The 23,079-nt window shown below is 45.5% G+C and overlaps 1 protein-coding gene across 5 annotated transcripts in view; it reads left to right on the top strand.

Annotated features, from left to right (window-relative positions):
* LOC119628093 (uncharacterized) overlaps nucleotides 1-23,079 on the top strand; it is a 52,362-nt gene that overhangs the window by 7,187 nt on the left and 22,096 nt on the right. For 3 of the 5 annotated variants that reach the window (XR_012090768.1, XR_012090767.1, XM_073010511.1), the window contains exons 1-2: nucleotides 7,770-8,361; nucleotides 11,040-11,095. Coding sequence is in view for 3 of the 5 variants with exons in the window: in XM_073010511.1 (XP_072866612.1) it covers nucleotides 8,159-8,361; nucleotides 11,040-11,095 (259 nt within the window). In the remaining 2 variants the exon portion in view is untranslated. Of the gene's footprint in view, nucleotides 1-7,769; nucleotides 8,362-11,039; nucleotides 11,096-23,079 lie in introns of those variants that run through there. The other 2 variants (XM_073010512.1, XM_073010513.1) reach the window with 1 other exon arrangement.

The following is a 23,079-nucleotide window of genomic DNA, read 5'->3' as shown; positions in this document are numbered from 1 at the left end:
TGAGAGCTTACCTTGGAGAAAGTTCTTCCAGTCCTGGGTGCCACTGGCTGGCTGGCTCTGTGGTTGCTTTGCCAGCAGGCAGCCTTCTTTCAGCCCCCTTTCTTATATCAGGTGGCAGTGGCTGATGACCCACGTGGCCTTTGCCCTTGAGGAGTGGCTCAGCAGGTTGACCTAGGCCTGGGGCAGCGGTGAGGGGAGCATTCTCTGGCACTGCCCTTTTCGCGCTGGCAGCAGGATGGGGCGAGGCTCCAGGGCCCCAATTCCAGCACCTGATTTGGAAGCCCCCAGCGGCCTGCGGCACAACTTAGTGGAGGGGAGCCTGGGCAATTGCAGCTGCATCTGTTCCCAGTGCCGCCTCCAGATCTTCATGCCTTGAGCAGTGACCTGGGCCAAAAAGTCAGTTTCCTGGATCGTGTCTTCAGGAGGACATGATCCTGAACTGCGAGGGTTGGGCATACAGCAACTCTCCACAAACTTTCCCCAGGAATAGGGAGGGGTACATGGTGCCACAGCCCTTTTTGGGTAGACATAAGGCCCCAAGTGGACATCCAGGCCTCAGTCAATATCCGGGATGGAAGTGGAGACCTAGGTTCCAGGCAGACATCAGGCCTCAAGTGGACAGTCCCAGGAGAATATTGGACATCAAACACCAGATTGACGCTGTCGGGTATGGCAGTTCCCAGTTGGACTCCAGTTTCCAAATGGACATCAGGCACCAGGTGGACATCAGGTTCCCAGTTGATAAATAGGTTCCAGGTGGACACCAGGCTCCAGTTGAACATCAGGCCCCAGGTGATGCCCAGGCCGCACATTGACACCTGAGCCCCAGGCAGACATGAGGCCCCAGGTGGATATTTAGGCTCCTGGTGAACATTAGGCCCCAAGTGGACACTCTGGCCCCAGGTGGATATATGGCCTCAGGTGGCCGTCGGGTCCCAGGTGCACACTGGACTTGAGGTATACATCAGGCACCAGGTTTACACCCAGGCCCCAGTTAGACAGAATGTCACAGATGGACTTCAGGCCCATGGAGGATACCAAGGCTTCAGGGGGACACCCAGGCCTCTTGTGGATATTAGGTCTCAGGTGAAAATCAGGCCCTAGTTGGATACCGAGTCTTCAAGGGCACATAATAATGCCCCAAGTAGAACCCAGGCTTTAGATGGATACCAGGCTCCAGGTGGCCATTAGGCCCCAGGATGACATCAAGGCTCTAGGTGGCCACCAAGCCCCAGGTGTACCCCAGACCTCAGGTGGACATCAGGCCCCTGATGGATGCCTACACTGCAGGTTGACATCAGGCCCCAGGTGGCTGTGTAGGTCCTAGGTGGATATCAGGCATCAGGTTGACTCTCAGGGCCCAGGTGAACGCCAAGCCACAAATGAATAGCAGGTCCAAGGGGTGGACATAGGCCCCAGTGAACACAAGATCCAGGATGGATGCCCAGCGTGATGTGCACCTGCAGACCAGAGTTCACCTGGGGTCTGATTTCTCCTTGGGGCTTGGGTGTTTTCCTGGGACCAATAACCTGCCTGGGGTCTGGTGTCTCCCTAGGGATGGGTATTTACCTTGGGTCTGATGTCCACCTGGGGCCTGGTATCCATCTGGGGCCCAGATGCCCGCCTGGGGACTGATGTTCACCTGGGGCCTTCTGTTTGCCTACAGCCTGATTTCCATCCTGAGACTGGGTGTCCACCTGGAGTCTGTGTCCCGGTGTGACTTGGTGTCCAACTGGGACATTGGACACCGGTAAACACCAGGCCCCATGTGGGTTACTATGGTACACCTGATGTACATACCTTGAGTCCAGCGTCCGCTTGGGTCCTGATAGCTACCTCAGGCCTGTTGTTCACCTGGGGCCAGGCGTTGTGCTGTGTCCTAACGTCTACTAGGAGCCTGGTGTTTACCGGGGGTCTTGATTCCCACCTGGGGCCTGGGTGTTTACATGGGGTCTGATACCCTTCTGTGGCTCTGGTTTCCATCTGTGGCCTGATGTTCACGTTCACCAGGCATCTAGGTATCCATGTGAGGCCTGATGTCACCCTGGGACCTGATGTTCACCTGGGGCCTGGGGTCAAGCTGGGGCGTGGGTGTTCACCTGGGCCTAGTAATTTACATGTGCCCTCGTGTTTACCGAGTTCTTAGGTGTCAACTTGTATCTTAATTTCTTCCATGAGCCTGGTGTCCACCTGGAGCCTGGGTGTCACCCTAGGGCCTGAAATCCTGGGGACTAGCTGTCCTAGATATCCACCTAGGTCTGAATTTTGCCTGGGGTCTGATGTCCATTTGGAGTGAAGTTTTCACTTGAGTCCTCATATAAACCTGCTGCCTGGCTGTCAGCCTTGAGCCTGATGTTCACCTGGGATCCTGTGTCCACACTGGGACTGATTATTCACCCAGTGCCACGTGTGCACGTGGGGCCTGAGGGTTTACCTGGGCCTGATGCCCACCTGGGACCTTGTCTACCTGGGGCCTAGGAGTACTCCCTAGGCCAGGTGCCTACCTGGGTTCTGATATCCATATCGGGTCTGGTGTTCTTCTGGGGATGGGTGTTCACCTGCAGTCTGAGATCTACTTGGGGATTGGGTATCCTCTTAGGGCCTGATGTTCCCCTATGACCTGGTGTACAACTGGGGCCTGGGTGTCAGCCTGGCACCTGAGTTCAGTGTCCACTTGGGGCCTGGTATTTGGCTGGGGCCTGATACCCACCTGAGGCCTGGGTGTTTAGGTGTGGCCTGTTATCTTTCTGTGGCCTGGGTGTTTATCAGGAGCCTGAGGTTCACCAGGCCACCTAGGTATCCACCTGGACCAAATGTCTCTCTGGGGCCTGATGTTCATTTGTTGTCTGGTGTTTACCAAGGGCTTGGGCATCCACCTGTTGACTGATGTTCAGCTGGGGCATAGATACCTGGGGCCCGAGGGTACACCTGGGGCCTGACGTCTGCCTGAGGCCTAGTAATCCACATGGGCCTGGTGTTTACCGGAAGCCTAATGCTCACCTTGGGCCTGGTGTTTGCCTGGAGCCTTGGTGTCAACCTGGGGCTGGACTTCCACGGGGGGCCTATTATCCACCTGGAGACAGGATGTCCAATTGGGTTCTGATGTCCACCTAGGATCATCCTCATGTATGGTGGATGAAATTTAGGGCCTGGTGGTAAAATTTAAAAGAGAACCTTAAAAGCTATCTAGCCAAGTGAAGCAAGCAGAGGAAGGTCATTCCATTCCAGCAATGAGAAGAATGCGAGCCCAGTGATGGAGCCATGAGCAGCTCAGTATGTGCTGGGACCTGCAAGAGGGAGGGAAGTTGTGGGTGCACTGGAATACCAGACCCGGGATGGGAGGATGCTTTTCAAGCTGCCTTTCGCTGTCTCCTGGAACGTCATAGGAAGCCAGACTTATTCTTTGTAGGTCAGAGTTGAGTGTTATGTAACATCAACGTTTGCAGGAAATGAAGTGGAAACACTTTTCGTAGATAGAAGGGATAGCACTTGCAAAAATTTAGGAATGTGAGGGAACATACGTTGGGAATGATTTTGTTTTTAAAACAATTAACAGTTTTTTCTTTCTTTCTCTTTCTTTCTTCTCCTTCCTTCTTTCCTTCTTTCTTTCTTTCTTTCTTTCTCTTTCTTTCTTTCTTTCTCTTTCTTTCTTTCTTTCTTTTCTTTCTTTTCTTTCTTTTCTTCCTTTCTTCCTTTCTTCCTTTCCTCCTTTCCTCCTTTCTTCCTTTCTTTCTCTTTCTTTCTTTTTTTGAGACAGTCTTGCTCTGTCACCCAAGCTGGAATGCAGTGTCACAATCTCAGCTCACTGCAACCTCCACCTTGCAGATTCAAGTGAATCTCCTGCCTTAGCCTCCTGAGTAGCTGGGATTACAGGCACACATCACCACGCCTGGCTAATTTTTGTATTTTCAGTAGAGACACGGGGTCTTGTCATATTGCCCATGCCGGTCTCAAATTCTGGAGCTCAATGAGATCCTCCCACCTCGGCCTCCCAAAGTGCTGGGATTACAACCAGGAGCCACTGCGCCCAGCCAGGATGCTTGTTTTTTTAACCTTTTATTTCTCTGGCATCTGGGCTGTATGGGGTGTGGAAAGCGGAAGTGGTAGACATTTAGTGACACAGAGGAGACTTGGACCTAAATCGTGAGACCCTGAAGTATGAATGCTTTGGAGGAGAATAGAGATCAAAAGTTGATGATCAAAGTAATTATTTACAAATAACTATTTTCCATTAGTTTATTTTTAATTTATAGTTCTGTATAAAATTGGAAGTAGTGTTTTTATGTGAAACTACAACAGATTTTATTCTTTTTCTAACATTTCTATTCTAGTTAAAGAACCATGAACGATCTCGTTGATAACTGGAATGAAAATGTTCCAGCTGCTTATAAGATTTTTTAAAGATAATTCTTTACAACAGCCTTGGGGGGTGCAGGTTGGTGTGAGAGAAGAGTGAGTTACGGGGATGATACGAATATCAAAGAGAAACTAATGAATAAAGAAGTCCAACATTAAGATTAGTTTCAGAAGAAGTAATTTACCACTAAAATTTTCAGATTTCCTTTTCACTTACGTAGAAGTGTAGTTAATTAGGGAAGATATTTCTAACACCTGTACTTTTAGAACCATATTTATTATGCAATATTGCAAAGCAGTCTTTCCTTCCACAACCCCCAGTCCCAGGACAAAAAAAAATGTACCAGGGGAAGTACCTCAGCAAACCCAGTCAGAATGTGCTATGTTTGAAAATAGCCATTTTGTGGAGACCTTAGCTGAAATTTGGCTTTGAAATCATCTGGGGGCATTTCTGAATTCTTACCTGCATTAGATTCACTAGTTTAGATGTGGGCACCATACTACCATAGCCATGCATCTCATGGTGGCAACCTTTAAGGTTGAATATAATATGTTTACCAGAATTGACCTAGATTTGGCTGATCTTTGAGGAAATGTTTAGATGAGGCCAGTTATGATTTCACCCTGTGTGAAAGAACATGCATATGTTTTTGCCATAGGTGTGTTTTCTTTACATTATTTACACAAATAATTTTCTATAATACCTGGGGGCAAACTGGGGAATTTGCAGTCCAATTGGCAGGTCCCCTCGGAGACCCACGGGCCGATGGCTTGGGTGCAGAGTGGTCAGGTTCAGAGTGCAGCTTGTGGCTCCTGTCCAACTTGCAGGGGGCTCTTCCTCCACATCCCAGCTGCCGTTTTCATAAAACAATCCGTGGTGTCCCACTCTGAGATTGGGCTCCTGATGCTCCCACTCACATTGCTGTAGCAAGAGATCCATAGAACATATTTTTTACTGTTACTTGCTATTTGCTTAAACGTAGACTTTTCTAGGCTATTTCTTTTCCTTACTCCATTACTGAACAACTCCCTTGCTTCTTCCTTCCCCTCCAGTATCACTCCCAAGTAAGGGATTGGTTTTAGTCCCAGAACTGAAGTACCCTGAGCTCCATTCTGAGCAGTACTCCAAGAGACCCACATTTGATTTATATTTTGCATTTAACAAGTTTAGCGAGTAGTTATTTTTGCTGGATTTATGGACCCCCTGTTTTAGATTTTCAAGACAAGAAAAACTTTTACTGACCTCTTCCTTAATGTTTTATTATAATGCAGACCTGTACAGTGGTGTATGCTGAAGATACTGGAATGCCTGTGTGCTCTTCTACCAGATACTCTGATCAGGGTATCTGATCAGAACTCCTCAGTATGACCAAAGAAAATTGAGTTAGCATTGTCCTGCAGGAAGCTGAGGATCTGTCTCTGTACGTTTTTTTCCGTATAATTTGGTGTGTGCTTTGAGTAGGTATGGTGTGATCTTTAAAAAGATCAGGCAAGGCCAGCCGCCGTGGCTCACGCCTGTAATTCCAGCACTTTAGGAGGCCAAGGCAGGCAGATCACAAGGTCAGGAGATTGAGACCCTCCTGGCCAACATGGTAAAACCCCATCTCTACTAAAAAATACAAAACATTAGCTGGGCATGGTGGTGCACGCCTGTAGTCCCACTTTGGGTTGGATACAGTAACTGAAAGGGACTTTGGTCTTTTTTTTTTTTTTTTTTTTTTGAGACGAAGTCTCACTCTGTCACCCAGGTTGGAGTGCAGTGGTGCTATCTCAGCTCACTGCAAACTCCGCCTCCCGGGTTCACGCCATTCTCCTGCCTCAGCCTCCCGAGTACCTGGGACTACAGGCGCCCGCCACCATGCCCAGCTATTTTGTTGTTGTTGTTGTATTTTTAGTACAGACGGAGTTTCACCACGTTAACCAGGGTGGTCTCAATCTCCTGACCTCATGATCCACCTGCCTCAGCCTCCCGAAGTGCTGGGATTACAGGTGTGAGCCACCGTGCCCGGCAAGGGACTTTGGTCTTTCTTGCTTGGGGCTGGGATGAGTGTGTCCTCTGTGAGAAGAAGGAGGTGCAAGGCAGACTGAGTGGCCACAGCTGTAACCTGGGGGCACAAAGCAGGCTTCTGTTACCTACTATTCTTCTTTTCTTCCTTTTAACAGAACCATCCCTTGAGGTTTAGATGAGCACATGGCTGCCCAGCTACACACTAGATTTTCCAGACTAATTTGTATCCGTTTTCTTTATTCCTATAAAAGTTGTTTATTTATTGCACTTACATGCTAAGATACCATTCTCAAAGGACCATGAAAGCAGAAATGGTTAATATATGAAGCTGTCTACAGGCATGATAGAATAAAACATTTAAAAATTATTTGGGTCCGGCTTAAATAAGTTTAACAGGGTAAAAAAAGGTATTATCTGACAATATTCAACAAATAATTCTTCACTTAATTTCTCATTGAAGCAATCACCTTAATATTATTCATTGGCCTTGATAAATGTGAACACTGCTCATATTTATGTAAATAATGGTCACGTGGCTTTCTTGGCATATCTAAATTTATGTTAGATCTGGCTTAACGTGTGCTTATATATGTATAGGCTATAGTTATGTACCTTAAGTGTGTGTAAGAGTTGGAATATTTGAAAGACAGCAAAATTTTAACTGAAAAAATAATATCCAATAATAGTTGACCTGTTGATTAAATTAAGTAGTTATTATGAAAGAGAAAAAAGGTGATTTCAAATTGATTCAGAAGAACTGGCCCAGCAACTAAGACTGTGTGCTTTCCTTTAAAAAAAAAAAAAAAAAAAAAAAAAAAAAAAAGAACTGACATGTTATGTGACAAATACAGAAATTACAAAACTAGTTAAATTGACGTTGCCATTAAAGCAACATTAAATAGTTTTGGGGGAGAAGAAAGAAGCCGAGAAGATGGTATCTGTGCACTTAAGATGGTCATGTCATTTGATATAAGTAAATACAAAGCAGCCTGAGGCCCACACCTGCACGATGCTGAAAAAGCTGACCAGTGTTACATATTCAGCCCTAGATGAAATGCTGCGTGTATTTTTTAAACACTGGTATGCATTGTTTTAAAAATATATAAAATAATGGTGAAAAGTTAAAGAATCGTAAGAATGTAGCTAAATGTAAAAAAATTTTGCAAAGTCATAGTTTTATGATGAAACAAATATATTTTTTATCTTTTATGTATAATGTTTTAATGCTTTTTTAACCCAATGAAATGTGGAAGTGTTTTGTGATTTTGATTTTACTATAGCGATTGTTTTATAAACAAAGAAAAAATTACTTCAGGATTGCAGAGATGGTAAACTGTTAAAATAGTTTGGGTATTAAATTATGAAATAATTGGGTATTAAATAATTCAGAATCCATGCGATGCAATTGAACAGATCTGTAGGCATCTGTAAGTGCTGAGGTGAAAGTACCAACCAAAGCAGTTAGATTGAACATTAATGCCTGGAGGTCATCAATAGAGGAACTGGCTGTGGACCTTCACCTTGGCATCCCCTTTGTTTTCTGCTGTAGCTGGGTATCTCGAAAAAACAACAACAACAACAAAAGCCACTTATTTCTTAAAGACAGAGAAAGGATATTTCCTTCAATTTAGGCATTCCTAAATTGCCACCCCGGTGGCCCCTGCGCTCTTGGAGGAGGCCAAGGCAGAGCAGACCCTCAGGGGGGTGGGCGGTGCACTTGACCCTGATGATATCAGGTACTAGGCCCGCCAGCCCCCCGCAGGTGCGGAGCTGCAGCTGCAGCCACCAGCCTAGATGTGGCGCGCGGGCAGCGAGTGGCTGGACACCGCAGACCAGGCCCCCATCCCCAGCAGCGCGGATTCTGGGGCCAGTCGCCCAGGCAGCAAAGTCAGGCGGTCGGCTTCACCAGCAGCAGATCAGTCTCATCCATGTGGATTGCCCAGCGCCAGGGTCCAGGATCCGGAGAGGTGTCCAGGAGGAGAGGACCCTCAGACCAGGTAGGCTGTGCACTCGGCGACCCCGACATCATTCAAGGGAAACTCCGCCATCCCGCGCCAGTGCCACAGGTGCAGCTGCAAACTGCCGGTCCTGGCACGGGAAGCGGTGGGGCGGGTGGGGGAAGGGGCAACCCCAGACTATCCTTGCCTCTCCCGCTGCCTGACACCAGCCAGGCAGCCCCCAGGGCCAGAGCCTCAGCGCTGAAGCCAGGCCATCCGTGAAGCCAGTCTGGTGGCCGCGGGGTGCCCGTGCCAGCCCCAGATCTTCCTGCGGACGATGAGCGGGGTGGGTGCGTGGCCAGACTGGCCCCCCTCCTCAGGCAGGGCGGGCTGCGCGCCTGTGATTTTCCGCCTGGGGTCCTGGGGCTGCCCGGGCCCGCCAGGAGAACCCGCGAGCCCAGCGGCGCCTGCCCCGGGCTGCAGCCCCACCTGTCGGCGGACGCCGCCTGGGAGCGGCTTCCGGGAGCCGCGTGGCCCCCGCGGTGCAGGCGCGCGCCAACGGCTTTGCGAGGCTCACTGGGTCTGAGAGGTCAGTAGGTCTGAGAGGTCGGAGGCTGCGAGTGTCGCTGCTGAAGGGTGGACCGGGCTGGATCGCGGATTCTGGGCTAGATCGCAGAGGTTGGGTCGGGGATTGAGAGTTGGTTGGGGGTTTGGGGCTGGGTGTGGGGCGGGGGCGGTGAAAAGGGGACAGGGAGATGCCGCGGCTCGGGAGCCGGTGGTTGGGGGTCTGAGAAGAACTCACCTCCTTGAAGAAGTTCTTCGGCTTCGGGAGCCGCAGGGGCCAGCGGGCCTGGGCCCCACAGACCACGTCTGCACGGGGTCTGGCGCGCGGGAGCAGAGACCTGGAAGCCTGGCACAGGCCGCACAGGGAGCGGGGGGCTCGGCCCAGGGTGGGAGGGGGTCCCCGGCCCGGCTTCCCCGCAGCCCCTGGGACGGGGCCTTGGAGGGCGCAGGACGCCCTCGGAGCGGCGGTGCCAAACGGAGCCTCAGCTGCTCTGCATCCCTCATAATTCCCCGGCCGGAGCACTTGGTGGAGAATGGGAGTGATTTAACTCACAAAGCGAAGCATATACAGTGTTTTTATTTTTAACCTACACATTTAAATCATGGTGTTTATATACATTATAGGAGGTGCCTAATGACAGAACTCATTCATTCACCTATCAAAAAATAGCGTGAGTCGGCCGGGCCCTGTTCCTCACGCCTGTAATCCCAGCACTTTGGGAGGCCAAGGCGGGCGGATCAGGAGGTCAGGAGATCGAAACCATCCTAGTTAACACGGTGAAACCCCGTCTCTACTAAAATTACAAAAATTAGCTGGGCGTGGTGGTGGGCACCTGCGGTCCCAGCTACTGGGAAGGCTGAGGCAGGAGAATGGCGTGAACCCGGGAGGCGGAGCTTGCAGTGAGCCAAGATCAGGCCACTGCATTCCAGCCTGGGTGACAGAGGAGACTCCGTCTCAAAAAAAACAAAAAACACCGTGAGTCATTTTTTAGTAGCGAAACGTTCTCACCTAAAACTGTCCGTTTTATCCGTATCCACCTGTGTAGATCGGTTCTTTACTGAAGGTTCTTAGAGGGAAACTTGGAAGTGGGAGGTGGGTTCTGTGTTCTTGAATGGGAAGACAGATTTTTCTCAAACTGTGAACTCTTTCTGCTTTTATCAATTTTACATAAGCCAAATGAAAAAATCAAGGTTTTCACATTTTTGCATGACACCTACTGCCTTTTACTATTGTAATGACATTTTAAAAAATTTTAGGGCTGGGCACGGTGGCTCACGACTGTTATCCCAGCACTTTGGAAGGCCGAGGTGGGCAGATCAAGAGGTCAGGAGTTTGAGACCATCCTGGCTAACACGGTGAAACCCCGTCTCTACTAAAACAACAACAATAACAACAACAACAACAAAAAATAGCCGGGCGTGGTGGTGGGCGCCTGTAGTCCCAGCTACTCCGGAGGCTGAGGCAGGAGAATGGCGTGAACCCGGGAGGGGGAGCTTGCAGTGAGCCGAGATCCCAAAGTGCTGGGATTGCAGGTGTGAGCCACCGTGCCCGGCTTGAAAAGTGCATCTTCATTTTACAGGGAATTCTTTCAAATCAAATAATCAAAAACTCTAAAAGTGGGCAAAGAACTTTATTTTGCAGATCTACAAGTTATTTATGTACATAGGAAAAAAAGCCTTTGCATTTCTGGTATAAGAATTTAAATTAAAAGATTAATGAAACTGTTCTGTATCCACAATATGTGTGAGGATGTTTTATACGCTGCCTAAAGTTTAAATTGCTGATTGCTTTTTAAATACATAACATGGTGGTAAGTACTACATTTAAAAAATGTGTATGCCCGTTACCCTTCAATTCCATTATACTGAAATACCCTTGGGAAATAGAGATACCTGCCCTTTGTTTTTCACAGCACTTATTTTAAAAAGAACCCATAGAATGGATCTTATGAGTAAATTTCAGTTGCATCCATAGGATGGAATAATATGTGACCACTGAAGTTGACAATAGATACAGAAGTATGTTGATGTGTGAAGATGTATTTTGTTATAGCCAGCGAGGAAAAAAGAATCAGTTTGATTATACATTTACCAAACATTAAGAATTTAATATGGTAAATCGTTTTATTTCAGTACTAAAACAGCAATTTTATTTATTACTTGTTTATACATAGAATTCGACAGCAAATTTTGGAACATAAAAAGAAGATTCTTAAAAATGGCAATCCAGGTAAGACCTCTGATAGTGAATTTCTCATTTCTCTTGGTGGTCCTACTCTTGATTAAAAAAAATTAAGATGTAAGATTAAGGTAGTTTTGAAGGAAAAAGACAAGTTTAAAAATATGTGTAAATTGCATGTATATATACATTTATACATATATGTAAATTAATTTTTTAAATTTAACTTCTTTAGTTTGGAATTCAGAGTTATTTAAGAAGGTAGTTATAGCTAATTTATAATCTCAAACAGTATTACCTGAAAAAAATTCATTTACTTCATTATGATCCCTAAAATCCTATATAACATTTATGTTTTCTCTATAGTCACATTGTAACAAATTGGACTTGTTATACATATGGATCTTCTAGTTCATTTTTATAATAGATTGTTTATTTTTATAATAAATTGTTTATATTTAGTAAAAAAATAATTACAGTTGACCCATGAATAATGTGGGGGTTGGGGACTCTGATTCCAGTGCAGCTGAAAATCTGAGTGTAACTTTTGATTTTCCCGACGTAGCTACTAATAGCCCACTATCGACTGGAAGCCTTCCTGATAACATAAGCGGTCGATTAACACCTATTTTGTTTGTGCTGCACTATTATATACTGTGTTCTTACAATAAAGTAAGCTGGAGAAATGAAGCTGTTAGAAAGAAAGTCAGCAGGAAAAATACATTGACTTTTCATAAAGCAAAAATGGATCCTCAGAAAGGTCTTCATCTTTATCATCTTCAGGTTGATTAGGCTGAGAAGGAAGAAGAGAGATTGGTCTTGCTGTCTCTGGGTTGCAGAGGCAGAAGAAAATCTGCATATAAATGAACCCCTGCAGTTCAAACCCTTGCTGTTCAAGGATGAACTGTATTACCTATTAATTTGTGTCACTAAGAAAGTAACTATCTTTAGAACCAGGAACTCAACAATCCCTTTCTCGTAGAATAAATAAATGGCCATAAGAACTGTAAAACTGAACCAGTGTGCACCCATACGAATTGGGGATTATTTTTTGAAGACACCTACTGAGTGTAGAAGACAGAAAAGCAATTCCTTTGTGAGAAGCACAAGTTATGTTACATATTCTTACATAAGCAAAATGGCTTTATCTGTCATAGTTTACACACACACACGCACATACACGTGCGTTCAGGTGTGCGCATACACACACACACACACACACACACACACACACTAAGTTAAAAGTTCTGCTCATTCTTAATGACCAAATCCACTGTCTGCAGGGAACAGTGGATAACACATCCTACAGTTTGGATGCAATCCTTTTGGCTTTTTGACTTGTTCTGTGATGAACTGCCTTCAATGGGTGAACCATGTTTTTAGTTTTATAAGAAATAAAAAGATTAGAAGCAAGTAAAAGGAACTCTTATGATCAGTAGTAAACCATTATACTGTATTCAATGGTTATGTTTTTCTCCAGTTATACAAGTGACTTGAATGATGCACAACTAATTAATTAATTATTATTATAAGAGATGGGTTCTCTCTATGTTGCCCAGGCTAGAATACAGTGTCTATTTGGTGGTACAATCATAGGTCACTGTAGCCTTGAACATCTGGGCTCAAGCAGTCCTCCTACCTCATCCTCCTGAATAGCTGGTACTATAGCCATGTGTAGTTACATCCAGTCAGATACACAATCATTTATTTATTTATTTATTTATTTATTTATTTATTTATTTATTTTTGAGACAGATCTCCCTCCTTCTGTTGCCAGTACTGGAGTGCAGTGGTGTGATCTATCTTGGCTCCTTGCAACTTCTGCTTTCTGGCCTTAAATGATCCTTTCACCTCAGCCTCCCAGGTAGCTGGGACTACAGGTATGCACCACCATACTTGGCTAATTTTCCTTTTAAGGTTTTTTTTTCTCTCTCTCTCTTTCTCACTATATTGCCCAGGCTGGTCTGGAAGTCTGGAACTTCTGGGCTCAAGTGATCTTCCTGCCTCGGCCTCCCAAAATGCTAGGATTTTACAGATAGGAGCCACCACACCTGGCCTGCACAATTATTATAAAAAGGAATTAAGCCCAGTTAAATTGCAGAAAATTGACCACCTTTTCATTTTTTTTCTAGAAACATTCATATTGTGAACATATGGTCAATCATCAAGATTCCCTTTTTTTTAATTCTGGTAAAACTAGGATTGCTGCTTCTTTCACATTGTTTTCTAACACATTTCTTTCTTTTATGGCTTTAATCAATTGGATATAGAAATACAGGAATCTCCAAGTCAAATATCAAGGAAAGAAAAGAAAACAAAAACAGATTAGGGAAAGTTATTCTGTGAAATAGCTCTGATTATAGTCACGTACGTATACCATGTCAAGTTAATAAAAACCTTATATAATGCATTTGTGACAGGGGTTCCCAAGACCACCCCCAGGTTTGGTGATTCACTAGAAGGACTCACAGGATTCAGCAAATAGTCATATTCAGATCCTTAATTGATTACAATGAAAGAGTACAAGCAAAATGAGAGGGAAAAGGTGCCTGTGGTCAAGTCTGGAAGAAACCAAGGCACAAGCTTCCAGGAGTTCTCTCCTGTGGAGTTCCCAGGATCTGCTTAATTCTCCCAGCCTCACATTTTGACAACCCATGTGCAGTGATGTCTGCCAGTACCAGAGTCTCATTAGAGACTCAGCACCCAAAGTTTTTTATGGAGGTTACTCTCCCTCACATGTACCCACATTCCAGACTCCCAGAAGGAAAGCAATTGTTCAGATTAACCACGTTGTTTCTATAAACACTTTAGACACAGTGAGCCAGTCTTAGGGCACGGTGGGAACCCTCCCAATTCCAATTTCCTAAACACCAGCCAAGGGCCAGCGTTGCATGCAGGCCTTTCTAAGGACGGCAGTCTCTTGCCTGCTATATGAAATCTTTTCTGCACAACAGTTTTAGCCCCAGCTTAATTTTTGGTGCTGTTTTAAAATTTCATTTTCACAGCAAATACTATTATAAGATAAGGTAACTTGGTACTAGTTTCTGTTGTATGATCCATCCTGTGTTGCAATGCTGGCTACTTCTGGTGACTCACAGGTATTTGAATGAAAGTTACCATAGCAACATTAGGCAATTATAATCTGTCCTTCTTATCTCTTTAACCTTTCAGTAAAAGTGTTAAATTGAATAAGCATAATAATTTCTGAGTTAAAATGAGAATTAAAATGGTCTTTTATTTTGATTATGCGAATAATCTAGTTTTCATATCGTGCTAAATTCCTGTTTAGAATTATGAAATAAGGTAAGATATTCAGTCATTTTATCAATATTTTCTTGCCTAAGCTTGCAATTAAATTTGTGTATTTTCTATGCTGCGATTTGAGAAACCATGCTCACATGCTGTTAGTTACTTTGGTCTTTAATGATCTCCAATTTTTAGGGTCACCGTATCCTGCTTAAATATATCATAATAACAGATTCAGTGAATATCTTTTATTTTTTATTTTAATTTTTATTCTGGAAATCCTGGGATGCATAGACAGTGAATATGTTTTTAAATCATTTGCTTTATTTCTTATAGCAGTTTTAGGTTCACAGCAAAACTGAGAGGAAGGTACAGAGATTTCTCCTATGTTCCATGCCTCCCACACATGCACTGCCTCCCCTGTGATTAGCATTTTCCACCCGAGTGGTACATTTGTTACAACTGATGAACCTACATTGACACATTATAATCACTCAAAGTTCGTAGTTGACGTCAGGCTTCATTCTTAATACGGTACATTCTGTGAATTTGGACAAATGTGTAATGACATGTATTTATGTATTATAGACAGAACAGTTTCACTGCCCTAAAAATGCTGTGTTCTGTGCCTGTTCATCTCTCCCTTTCTCCCTAGCAACTGCTGGAAACCACTGATCTTTTATCTGTCTTCCTAGTTTTACTTTTTTCAGGAGAGTCATATAGTCGAAATAATACAGTCGATATCTTTTTGAATAGTTAAAAAAGTAAAAAAGTTCCATGGTAGTTGAATGTAGTCATTTAAGATGTTCTTTGTCCTTGCTTTTGTTTTTCTTTTGCTTCTTTATCATTGTAAGGTCTGATGACATGCTTTACATACTTAGGAAACATGATTTGTGTAGACCTTTGCCACATAATGGAAAGGGTTGAGGAAAATGACACCATGCAGTACCGCACAGCACAAACTGGAGCATCTTGCTGTATGAGGTGGCTCCAGATAGACTCTCTAGCAACGGAAGGGGAGAAGCTCAAGAGGTTATACTTTAAAAAACTGGAATCACAAAGTCTTTCATACTTAACCTTTGGTTGGAAATAAGACCAGGCAGTGAATGCTGTAGGTAAATATATATGTTCGTCATTGATCCTCTTCCTTTGAGGGATGAGTTTGAAAACAGTCTGTGTTATGACGTCATGACTCACCTGCACCTAGACTCTCTGTCATGAGGGACGGCAGTTCTGCTTTACGTGAGGTGAAAAAGAATTTTTTTCTCCTACTAGGGAAAGGGACAAGCGTTGGCACATTCTGCCAGCAAGAGGGCACTGATTTCTTTCTATATATTTTTCACATCATACAGTCCTGCCTGGCAGCCTGGAACACCTCCCCAGTGTTTCCTAAGCTTCTCTCTGAATGTGAGGCGTGGTTCAGAGCAGATAAGCTCTTAAAGGAATGATCTTTCCGCTGGTTCTTTCTGTGGGAAGTAAAATGGCAAGTGAATTTGGGTCTTGTACGTAGGGCAGAGTATATAACTGCAACTAAGGAAACCACCCAGCACCTTCCCCAGAAGAGTGTTAGCCAGAGTAGCACATTGATCTCCCTTGAGTTCTTCTCCACTGGCAGCTGGAAAGTTTTTGCAAGGATCCCTGTTGCTGCTCTGATTCCTATGTTTTGCTGGCTTCTGGTGTTTTATCCTAAACTCAGCAGTTTTAACTGAAGGGCTTGAGAGGCTGTGTTGTGTTACAACCAAATACGTGCAGTAGTTCCCCGTTAACTACGGGAGATAACATTCCAAGATCCCCCCAGTGAATGCCTGAAACCGTAAATAGTACTGAAGCACACACTGGTTTTTCCTGCACATACATAACTGTGATAACATTTAATGTATAAATTAGGCACAGTAAGAAATGAACAATAACTACAAATAGAAAATTATAATAATATACTGTAATACAAGTTTTTGTGGTCTCTTGAAATATATTGTACCCTTCTCACCCTTTTTCTTGTGATGATGTGAAGTGATACAATGTCTATGTAATGAGATGAAGTGAGGTGAATGACGGAGGCGTTGTCATGCAGTGTTCGGCCACTATTCAGACCCTGAGTCTAAGTCAAAAAAAAAAAAAGATCATGAGGTTTGAGTGATCCTAGATCGTCAGGCGTTAATGGTGTTGGTGGCTGTGTACAGGAGGAGACCATGTTGATGACTAATGGGTGGACAGCATGTGCAGTGTGGATGCCCCGCACGACGATTCACATCCTGGGCTGGATAGAGGGGGCTTAAGATTTCATTGTGCCTCTCAGAATGGCACACTAAAACTTATGGCCTCTTAATTTCTGGAGTTTTCCATGTATATTTTTGGAATACAGTTGAGTGTTGGTAACTAACCACAGAAATCAAAGCTGCAAATGTAAAATCTCTGGATGTTAACTCATTTCTTGGTGTACAATTCTCAAAATCCTTAGGATTTCCAAAGTGACATCTTTTTGTATGCTAATAATCGACGGCTGGAAGCCCCTAGGTAGCTTCAGGATAGGAACTGGTCACCATCCTGAAGACATGATTGATCAGAGGGTTGAGATCTTCTGTCTCACTCTGGAGACTCTGGGGAGGAGAGAAGAGCTGAAGGTTGTCAGTCACCAGTGGCCAGTGATTAATCGGTGATGCCAGTGTAATGAAGCTTTCATCAAGACCCACAGTGACTGGGCTTGGAGAGCTTCCAGATGGCTGCATGCATGGGATGTTTCTACAGGGTGGTGTGTCCTGGGAGGGCATGGAATCTCCATGCCACTTCCCCCATTCTTTGCACTATGCATCTCTTCTTCTGTATCTTTTGTAATGTCATTCATAGCAAACTGGCAAATGTGTTTCCCTGAGTACTTTGAGCCACTCCAGCAATTCAGTTTAACCCGAAGAGGGAGTCCTGGGAACCCCAATTTGAAGCCAGTTGGTCAGAAGGTCTGGAGTTTCAGACCTAAGACTGATGTAGGGAGGCAGTCCCATAGGACTGAGCCCTTTACCTGTGGAATCTGATGCCATCTCCAGACAATGTGTGAGAACTGAATGAGAGGATGCCCAGTTTGTGTCATCTGCAGAAATGATTGCCTGCTTGTTGGTGGGAAAAACCCTGCACACGTTTGATCACGGGAGCCTTCTTTGTTGCTGATTGTTGCTGTGAGGTGAGAGCAGAGAAGAACAGGTCAAATGTGTCTTCTCCACACATACAGTGGATAAGGGGTACTACTGTATCCTCTGTTTGAACTACCCGTCATGTTTTGGTCCAGAAATCATGCTCTTTGACGCTGTTCTGCTAACAATACTGTTTTTAGTCCATCTCATAGGGTTTGGCTAGGATGACTCGTATACTGCGGTTTACTTGTAGATGCCAAATTTTATAAAGTTATTCTTCTTTGCATTTAATAAATACAGAGTCAGGGAAGTCAGGATTCTTGCTGCATTAATTATCTACTAATAGGTATAATTAATATTAATTCTAATAAGGTCCCAGTTATGCTCCCAAAGGAATGCTTTATAACAAAGCATCAGTCCTGTTTAAAAAAAAAAAAAAGAAAAAGAAAAAGAAAAAGAAAGAAAAAAATATGGTCTAAAGTCTGCACACAAGTATGCATAATTTTTTTTTTTTGTGAAGGTGGAGTCTTACTGTTTCCCAAGCTGGCCTCAAACTTCTGTGTTCGTCAAGTGATCTTCCTGCCTCAGCCTCCCAGGTAGTTGGGAATACAGGCGCGCATCACTGTGCCTTCTTATGCTTTTAATGTTCATACTATTATTATTGTTTGAAAATGCATTTTACCTTTTTCTTTAATAGATTCTGGGAGTTCTGATGAATCTGTAGTCAGGTGGGATTTTACAGATTTTAAAAATTATGTTAACTAAGGAAACATAGATTGAAGAGGTTAATATCTGTTGAGTGTTGTATTCTGGGCTAAACCCCTATTATGTGCTATGCCTGTATCACCCCATAAAGCCATCACAACATCTGTGTTCTTATAACCTGCTGTTTATTACATAGGTAACTGTGGTTTAGAGGTTGATTAATTGACTCATCCCGTAGTTAACAAAGTAGCTGACCCACAGTTAAACCATCAGCCCGCCTGGCTTCCAGATCCCTTCTCTTGCTCCTCAGCATAGATTGATAGAGATCTGTGCAGCTCTGGGATCAAGGTATGTGTCAGAATCAGATTAACTTAGACAGTCAATTCTAGTTATATGTTAACTCTCATTGAAGGTTATTGTTAGAAATGTGGTTAGTCCAAGAGTTTCTCCTAATAAATTTGACAATTTCAGTGGTTGCCAATATCTTATTTTTACCATTACAGGCTTTAGGGCAAAGTAAAGGTTTGGCCATAGGATTATAAGTTTTACGAAAGCAAGATTAGGCAAGTCTTGGAAATTATTTGACTTCCCAGTTTGGTTTTCCCTTTAGGCTAGTATTTCTGCTTACTTCCATACTTATTTTTAGACTTTTTTCTTTTTCCATGACATTTCTATAATCCTGTCTTGATGTTTTAAAACTTTTTCCTCTGCTTTTCTTGGTTTCTTTTGCTATATTATTTTTTCAAAATCTGCTGGCTATGTATTCCCAATTTTCCTATAGACAGAATCAAAAGCACATGGAATTACAGAATTTTAAGGAATCATAGGACCAATTAAAATAGCCTCTAGTATTTCATCCTGTGTTACGCATTCTGGTCAAGTGTTTCTCTAAATAGAGAACATGAGACTCAAAGAGATTAGGACAGTTTTTTGTTTGTTTGTTTATTTTTTACATAGGAAGAAATGAGATTTCAACTCATTTTAAAGCTAAGTACTTGTCCTTTTTTATCCTATTGGCATGTTTTTCTGTTTGTTTTTCCTTTTGTTTTTTGAGACAGAGCCTCGCTCTCTCTCCCAGGCTGGAGCGCAGTGGTGCAATCTCGGCTCAATGCAACCTCTGCCGCCTGAGTTCAAGCAATTCTCCTGCCTCAGCCTCCCGAGTAGCTGGGATTACAGGCACTTGCCACTACACCCGGGTAATATTTGTATTTTAAGTAGAGATGAGGTTTCAGCATCTTGGCCATGCTGGTCTTGAACTCCTGACCTCGATCCACTCGTTTTCCCCACCCAAAGTGCTAGGATTACAGGCATGAGCCACGATGCCAGGCCTGGCATGTGTTTTAATAATGCAAAGTGGGGCGGGGCACAGTGACTCACAACTGGAGGTCCTCATTTGCATGAGCTCAGTTTTTCCTAGCAGTCAATAGCAAAGCGAGCCCAGCTGTTCACCCTTCTCCTTAATGGCATCAAGCCCAGGGTTTGAGAGACATGTTCATTGACCCCAGACGACCTGTTCATAGCTGTCTTTGTTGTGCCCTGTCTTCTTCCAGGCCTGTTCTCAGTGGTCCTCATCTAAACCAGCCAAGGTGTTCTCTGTCATCCACATGACAGCCAGCATAGATGTCCATAGCCATCCTCATCAAGGCCAATTTGTTCACACCCGTGCTTATTGGAGCCAGCCACCCTCATAAAGGCCATCCGTCGTATTGACAGCCATACTCACTAAAGCCAGCCCATGTGTCCATACCTGTCCTCAGTGGGCCTAGCTCAGGTGTTCATAGTTTTCCTCACTGGACTTAATCCAGGTGTTCTGAGCAAGTCCCATGGTCCCAGGCCAGGTGTTGACAGGTGTCCTCAATGGGGACAGCCCAGGTGTTCCCAGCTGTCTTAATTAGGCCAAATGCAGATGCCCATAGCTGCCTCATTGGGCTCAGCCAAAATGAACAAGGCTATCCTCCTGAGCCCACACCAGGTATGTATAGCTTTCCACACTGGGGTCAGCCCAGGTATTCATAGGCATGTGCTTTGGGCCCATCCCCATTATTCCAAGTGGTTTCACTGGGCCCAATCCAGGTGTTCACAGCCATTCTCATTGGTCTGGCACAGGTGTTCACAGCTATCCTCCTTGGCCTCAGGCCACATGTTCACACTCGATCTGACTGGGCCCAGACTAGGTCTGCAAAGCTGTCTTAACCGGGAGCAGCCCATGCTTTCATAGCTGTCTTCACTGGTGCTGGCCGGGTTTCTCAAAGCTGTCACTTGGCCGAACCTTGGTGTACATAGCCGTCCCCATGCAGCACAGCTCAGGTATCCGTAGCCGTCCTCACTGGGGCCAGCTCAGGTGTTCCCAGCCATCCTCATTAGTCTCAGCACAGGGGTTCACAGCTGTCCTTATTGGCCCAGTTGTTCATCGCAGTCATTACATGAGCAAGACCAGGTATTCATGGCTGTTCTCATTAGAGGCGAGCCCAGGTGTTAGTAGCGCTCCTCATCTGGGCCAGCCTAGGCATTCACAGCCGTCCTCATCATGAGCAGTTTCCATGTTCAAAGCTGACCTTCTGTGGCCAGCCTGGTTGCTCACTGCTGATTTTACTGGGCCCAGCCCAGGTTTTCCCAGCTTCCCTCACTGGGGCTAGCACATGTGTTCACAGCTTTCCTCATTGGGCCCAGGCCACGGGTTCACAGCCGTCTCCATCAGAGAAAGCCAAGGTGTTACAGCCATCCTTTCCGGGTCCAGCCAAAGTCACACTTACTTGGGCCCAGGCCTGGTTTTAATAGTCATCCTCAGTGGGATTAGCCCAGTTGTTCACAGCATCTTTCTCGGGGTGGGTTTAGGTGTCGAGAGCTATTCGTCTTGGGCCCAGCCAGCTGTTCACTGGCATCCTCATGGGGGCAGGCTCAGGCGCTCACAGTGGCTCTCACTGAAACCAGGGCAGGTGTTTTTGGCTGTCTTCACTGGGCCCAGCCTGGACATTCGTAGCTGTGCTCAAGCCGACCAGCCACGGTGTTGACAGCTGTCTTCGTGGCAATCATCCCTGGTGCCACAGCTGTCCTTACTGGCGTAACTCGTGTTCTCAGCTGTAGTCTTTGGACCCAGGCCAGGTGTTCACAGCTGTCCTCACAGACCCCGCCCAGGTTTTCATAGCCGCCCTCACTGGGCCCAGCGCAGGGATTCATAGCTGTTGACTTTGGGCCGAGCCCAAACGCTGCAAGCTGTCCTTAGAGGGCCCAGGCAAGGTGTTCACAGCTGTCCTCAATGATAAGGTGTTTGTACTTGTCCTCGTTGGGCCAAGACCAGTGTTCACAGACATTTTCATGGGGCCAACACAAGAGCTCCATGCTGACCTCACTGGGCCCTGCCTAGCTCTTCATGGCTGTCCTCACTGGGCCCAGGCCAGGTGTTCATAGCTATTCCCATCAAGGTCAGCCCAGGGGTTCACAGCCTTCCTCGCTTGTATGAACTCAGGTTTTTATAGCAACAGTTTTTTTTATAGCTATTATTATCAAGCCATTCCCATGAGTTCAGGCCTCCCCTCATTGACATGAAGCCCAGGGTTAAGAGCCATTTTCTTTGGCCCCAGGCCACCTGTTCATAGCTGTCTTCATTTTGTCCAGCCCAGGGCTTCCCAGCTGTCTTCATCCAGGCCTCACCAGTGTTCACAGTGGTCCCCATGTAAGCCTGCCAAGGAGTTCTCTGTCATCCACATGACAGCCAGCCTAGATGTCTACAGCCATCCTCATTGAGGCCACCCAGTTCATTCACACGTGTGCCAACTGGTGCCGGCCACCCTCTTAGAGGCCATCTCAGGTATTGATAGCCATCCACACTGGGCCCAGCCCAGGTGTCCACATCTGTCCCCATTTGGCCTAAGCCTGGTGTTCATAGCTTTCCTCACAGGCCTTCTCCCAGTTGTTGCTAGAAGTTTCCATGGTCCCAGAGCTGGGTCTCACAGATGTCCTCAGTGGGAACAGCCCGTCTGTTCACTGTTGTCTTCATTAGGCCTGGTGCAGATGTTCACAGCCGTCCTCATTCGACTCAGCCAAAATGAACAGAACTGTCCTCCTGAGCGCACACAGCTGCTTCTAGCTGTCCACATTGGGGTCAGCCCAGGTGTTCATAGCCATGCGTTCTGGGCCCATCCAGGTTATTCTGTGCTGTCCTCTTCAGCCGCAGGTGTTCACAGCCATCCTCATTGGTCCTGGCACAGGTATTCACGGCTATCCTCCTTGGCTCAGGCCAGATGTTCACATTTGATCTCACTGGACCCAGACCAGGTCTGCAAAGCTGTCTTAACTGGGAGCAGCCCATGCTTTCACAGCGGTCTTCACTGGTGCTGGCCAGGTTTCTTAAAGCTGTCACTTGGCCGAACATTGATGTACATAGCCGTCCCCATGCAGCACAGTTCAGGTATCCATAGCCATCCTCACTGGGGCCAGTTCAGGTGTTCCCAGCCATCCTCATTTGTCTCAGCACAGGGGTTCACAGGACACAGCCTGGGTCACCACAAGGGCTCTGCTGCCCCCTAGAAAGATCTGCCCCCAGGCCTCACTCACACTGCCATTAATGCGTCCGGCCAGGCACACCCCACAGGCAGGCTGCAGCGAGAGAACCCGGGAGCTCCTCACCCTTAATAAAAAAGAGCTCTCAGCTTATTTAAAATGCATATCCAAGCTATAAGCATATTCGCAACGCCTTTATGTTTTTGTCTTCATAAATCTTGCTTTCCTGAAAAAGGTTTTTTGCTTAGTCAAAGTTACTTTTTTCCACTCTGTCTTTTTTTTTTTTTTTTTTTTTGAGACGGAGTCTCGCTCTGTCACCCAGGCTGGAGTGCAGTGGCCAGATCTCAACTCACTGCAAGCTCCGCCTCCCGGGTTTACGCCATTCTCCTGCCTCAGCCTCCCAAGCAGCTGGGACTACAGGCACCCGCCACCTCGCCCGGTTTTTTGTATTTTTTAGTAGAG

This window comes from Chlorocebus sabaeus, chromosome 23, assembly GCF_047675955.1.
Source record: "Chlorocebus sabaeus isolate Y175 chromosome 23, mChlSab1.0.hap1, whole genome shotgun sequence".
Classification (NCBI taxonomy): Eukaryota; Metazoa; Chordata; class Mammalia; order Primates; family Cercopithecidae; genus Chlorocebus; species Chlorocebus sabaeus.
The sequence above is the reverse complement of the archived record's forward strand: the minus strand, read 5'-3'. Positions and strand labels throughout refer to the sequence as shown.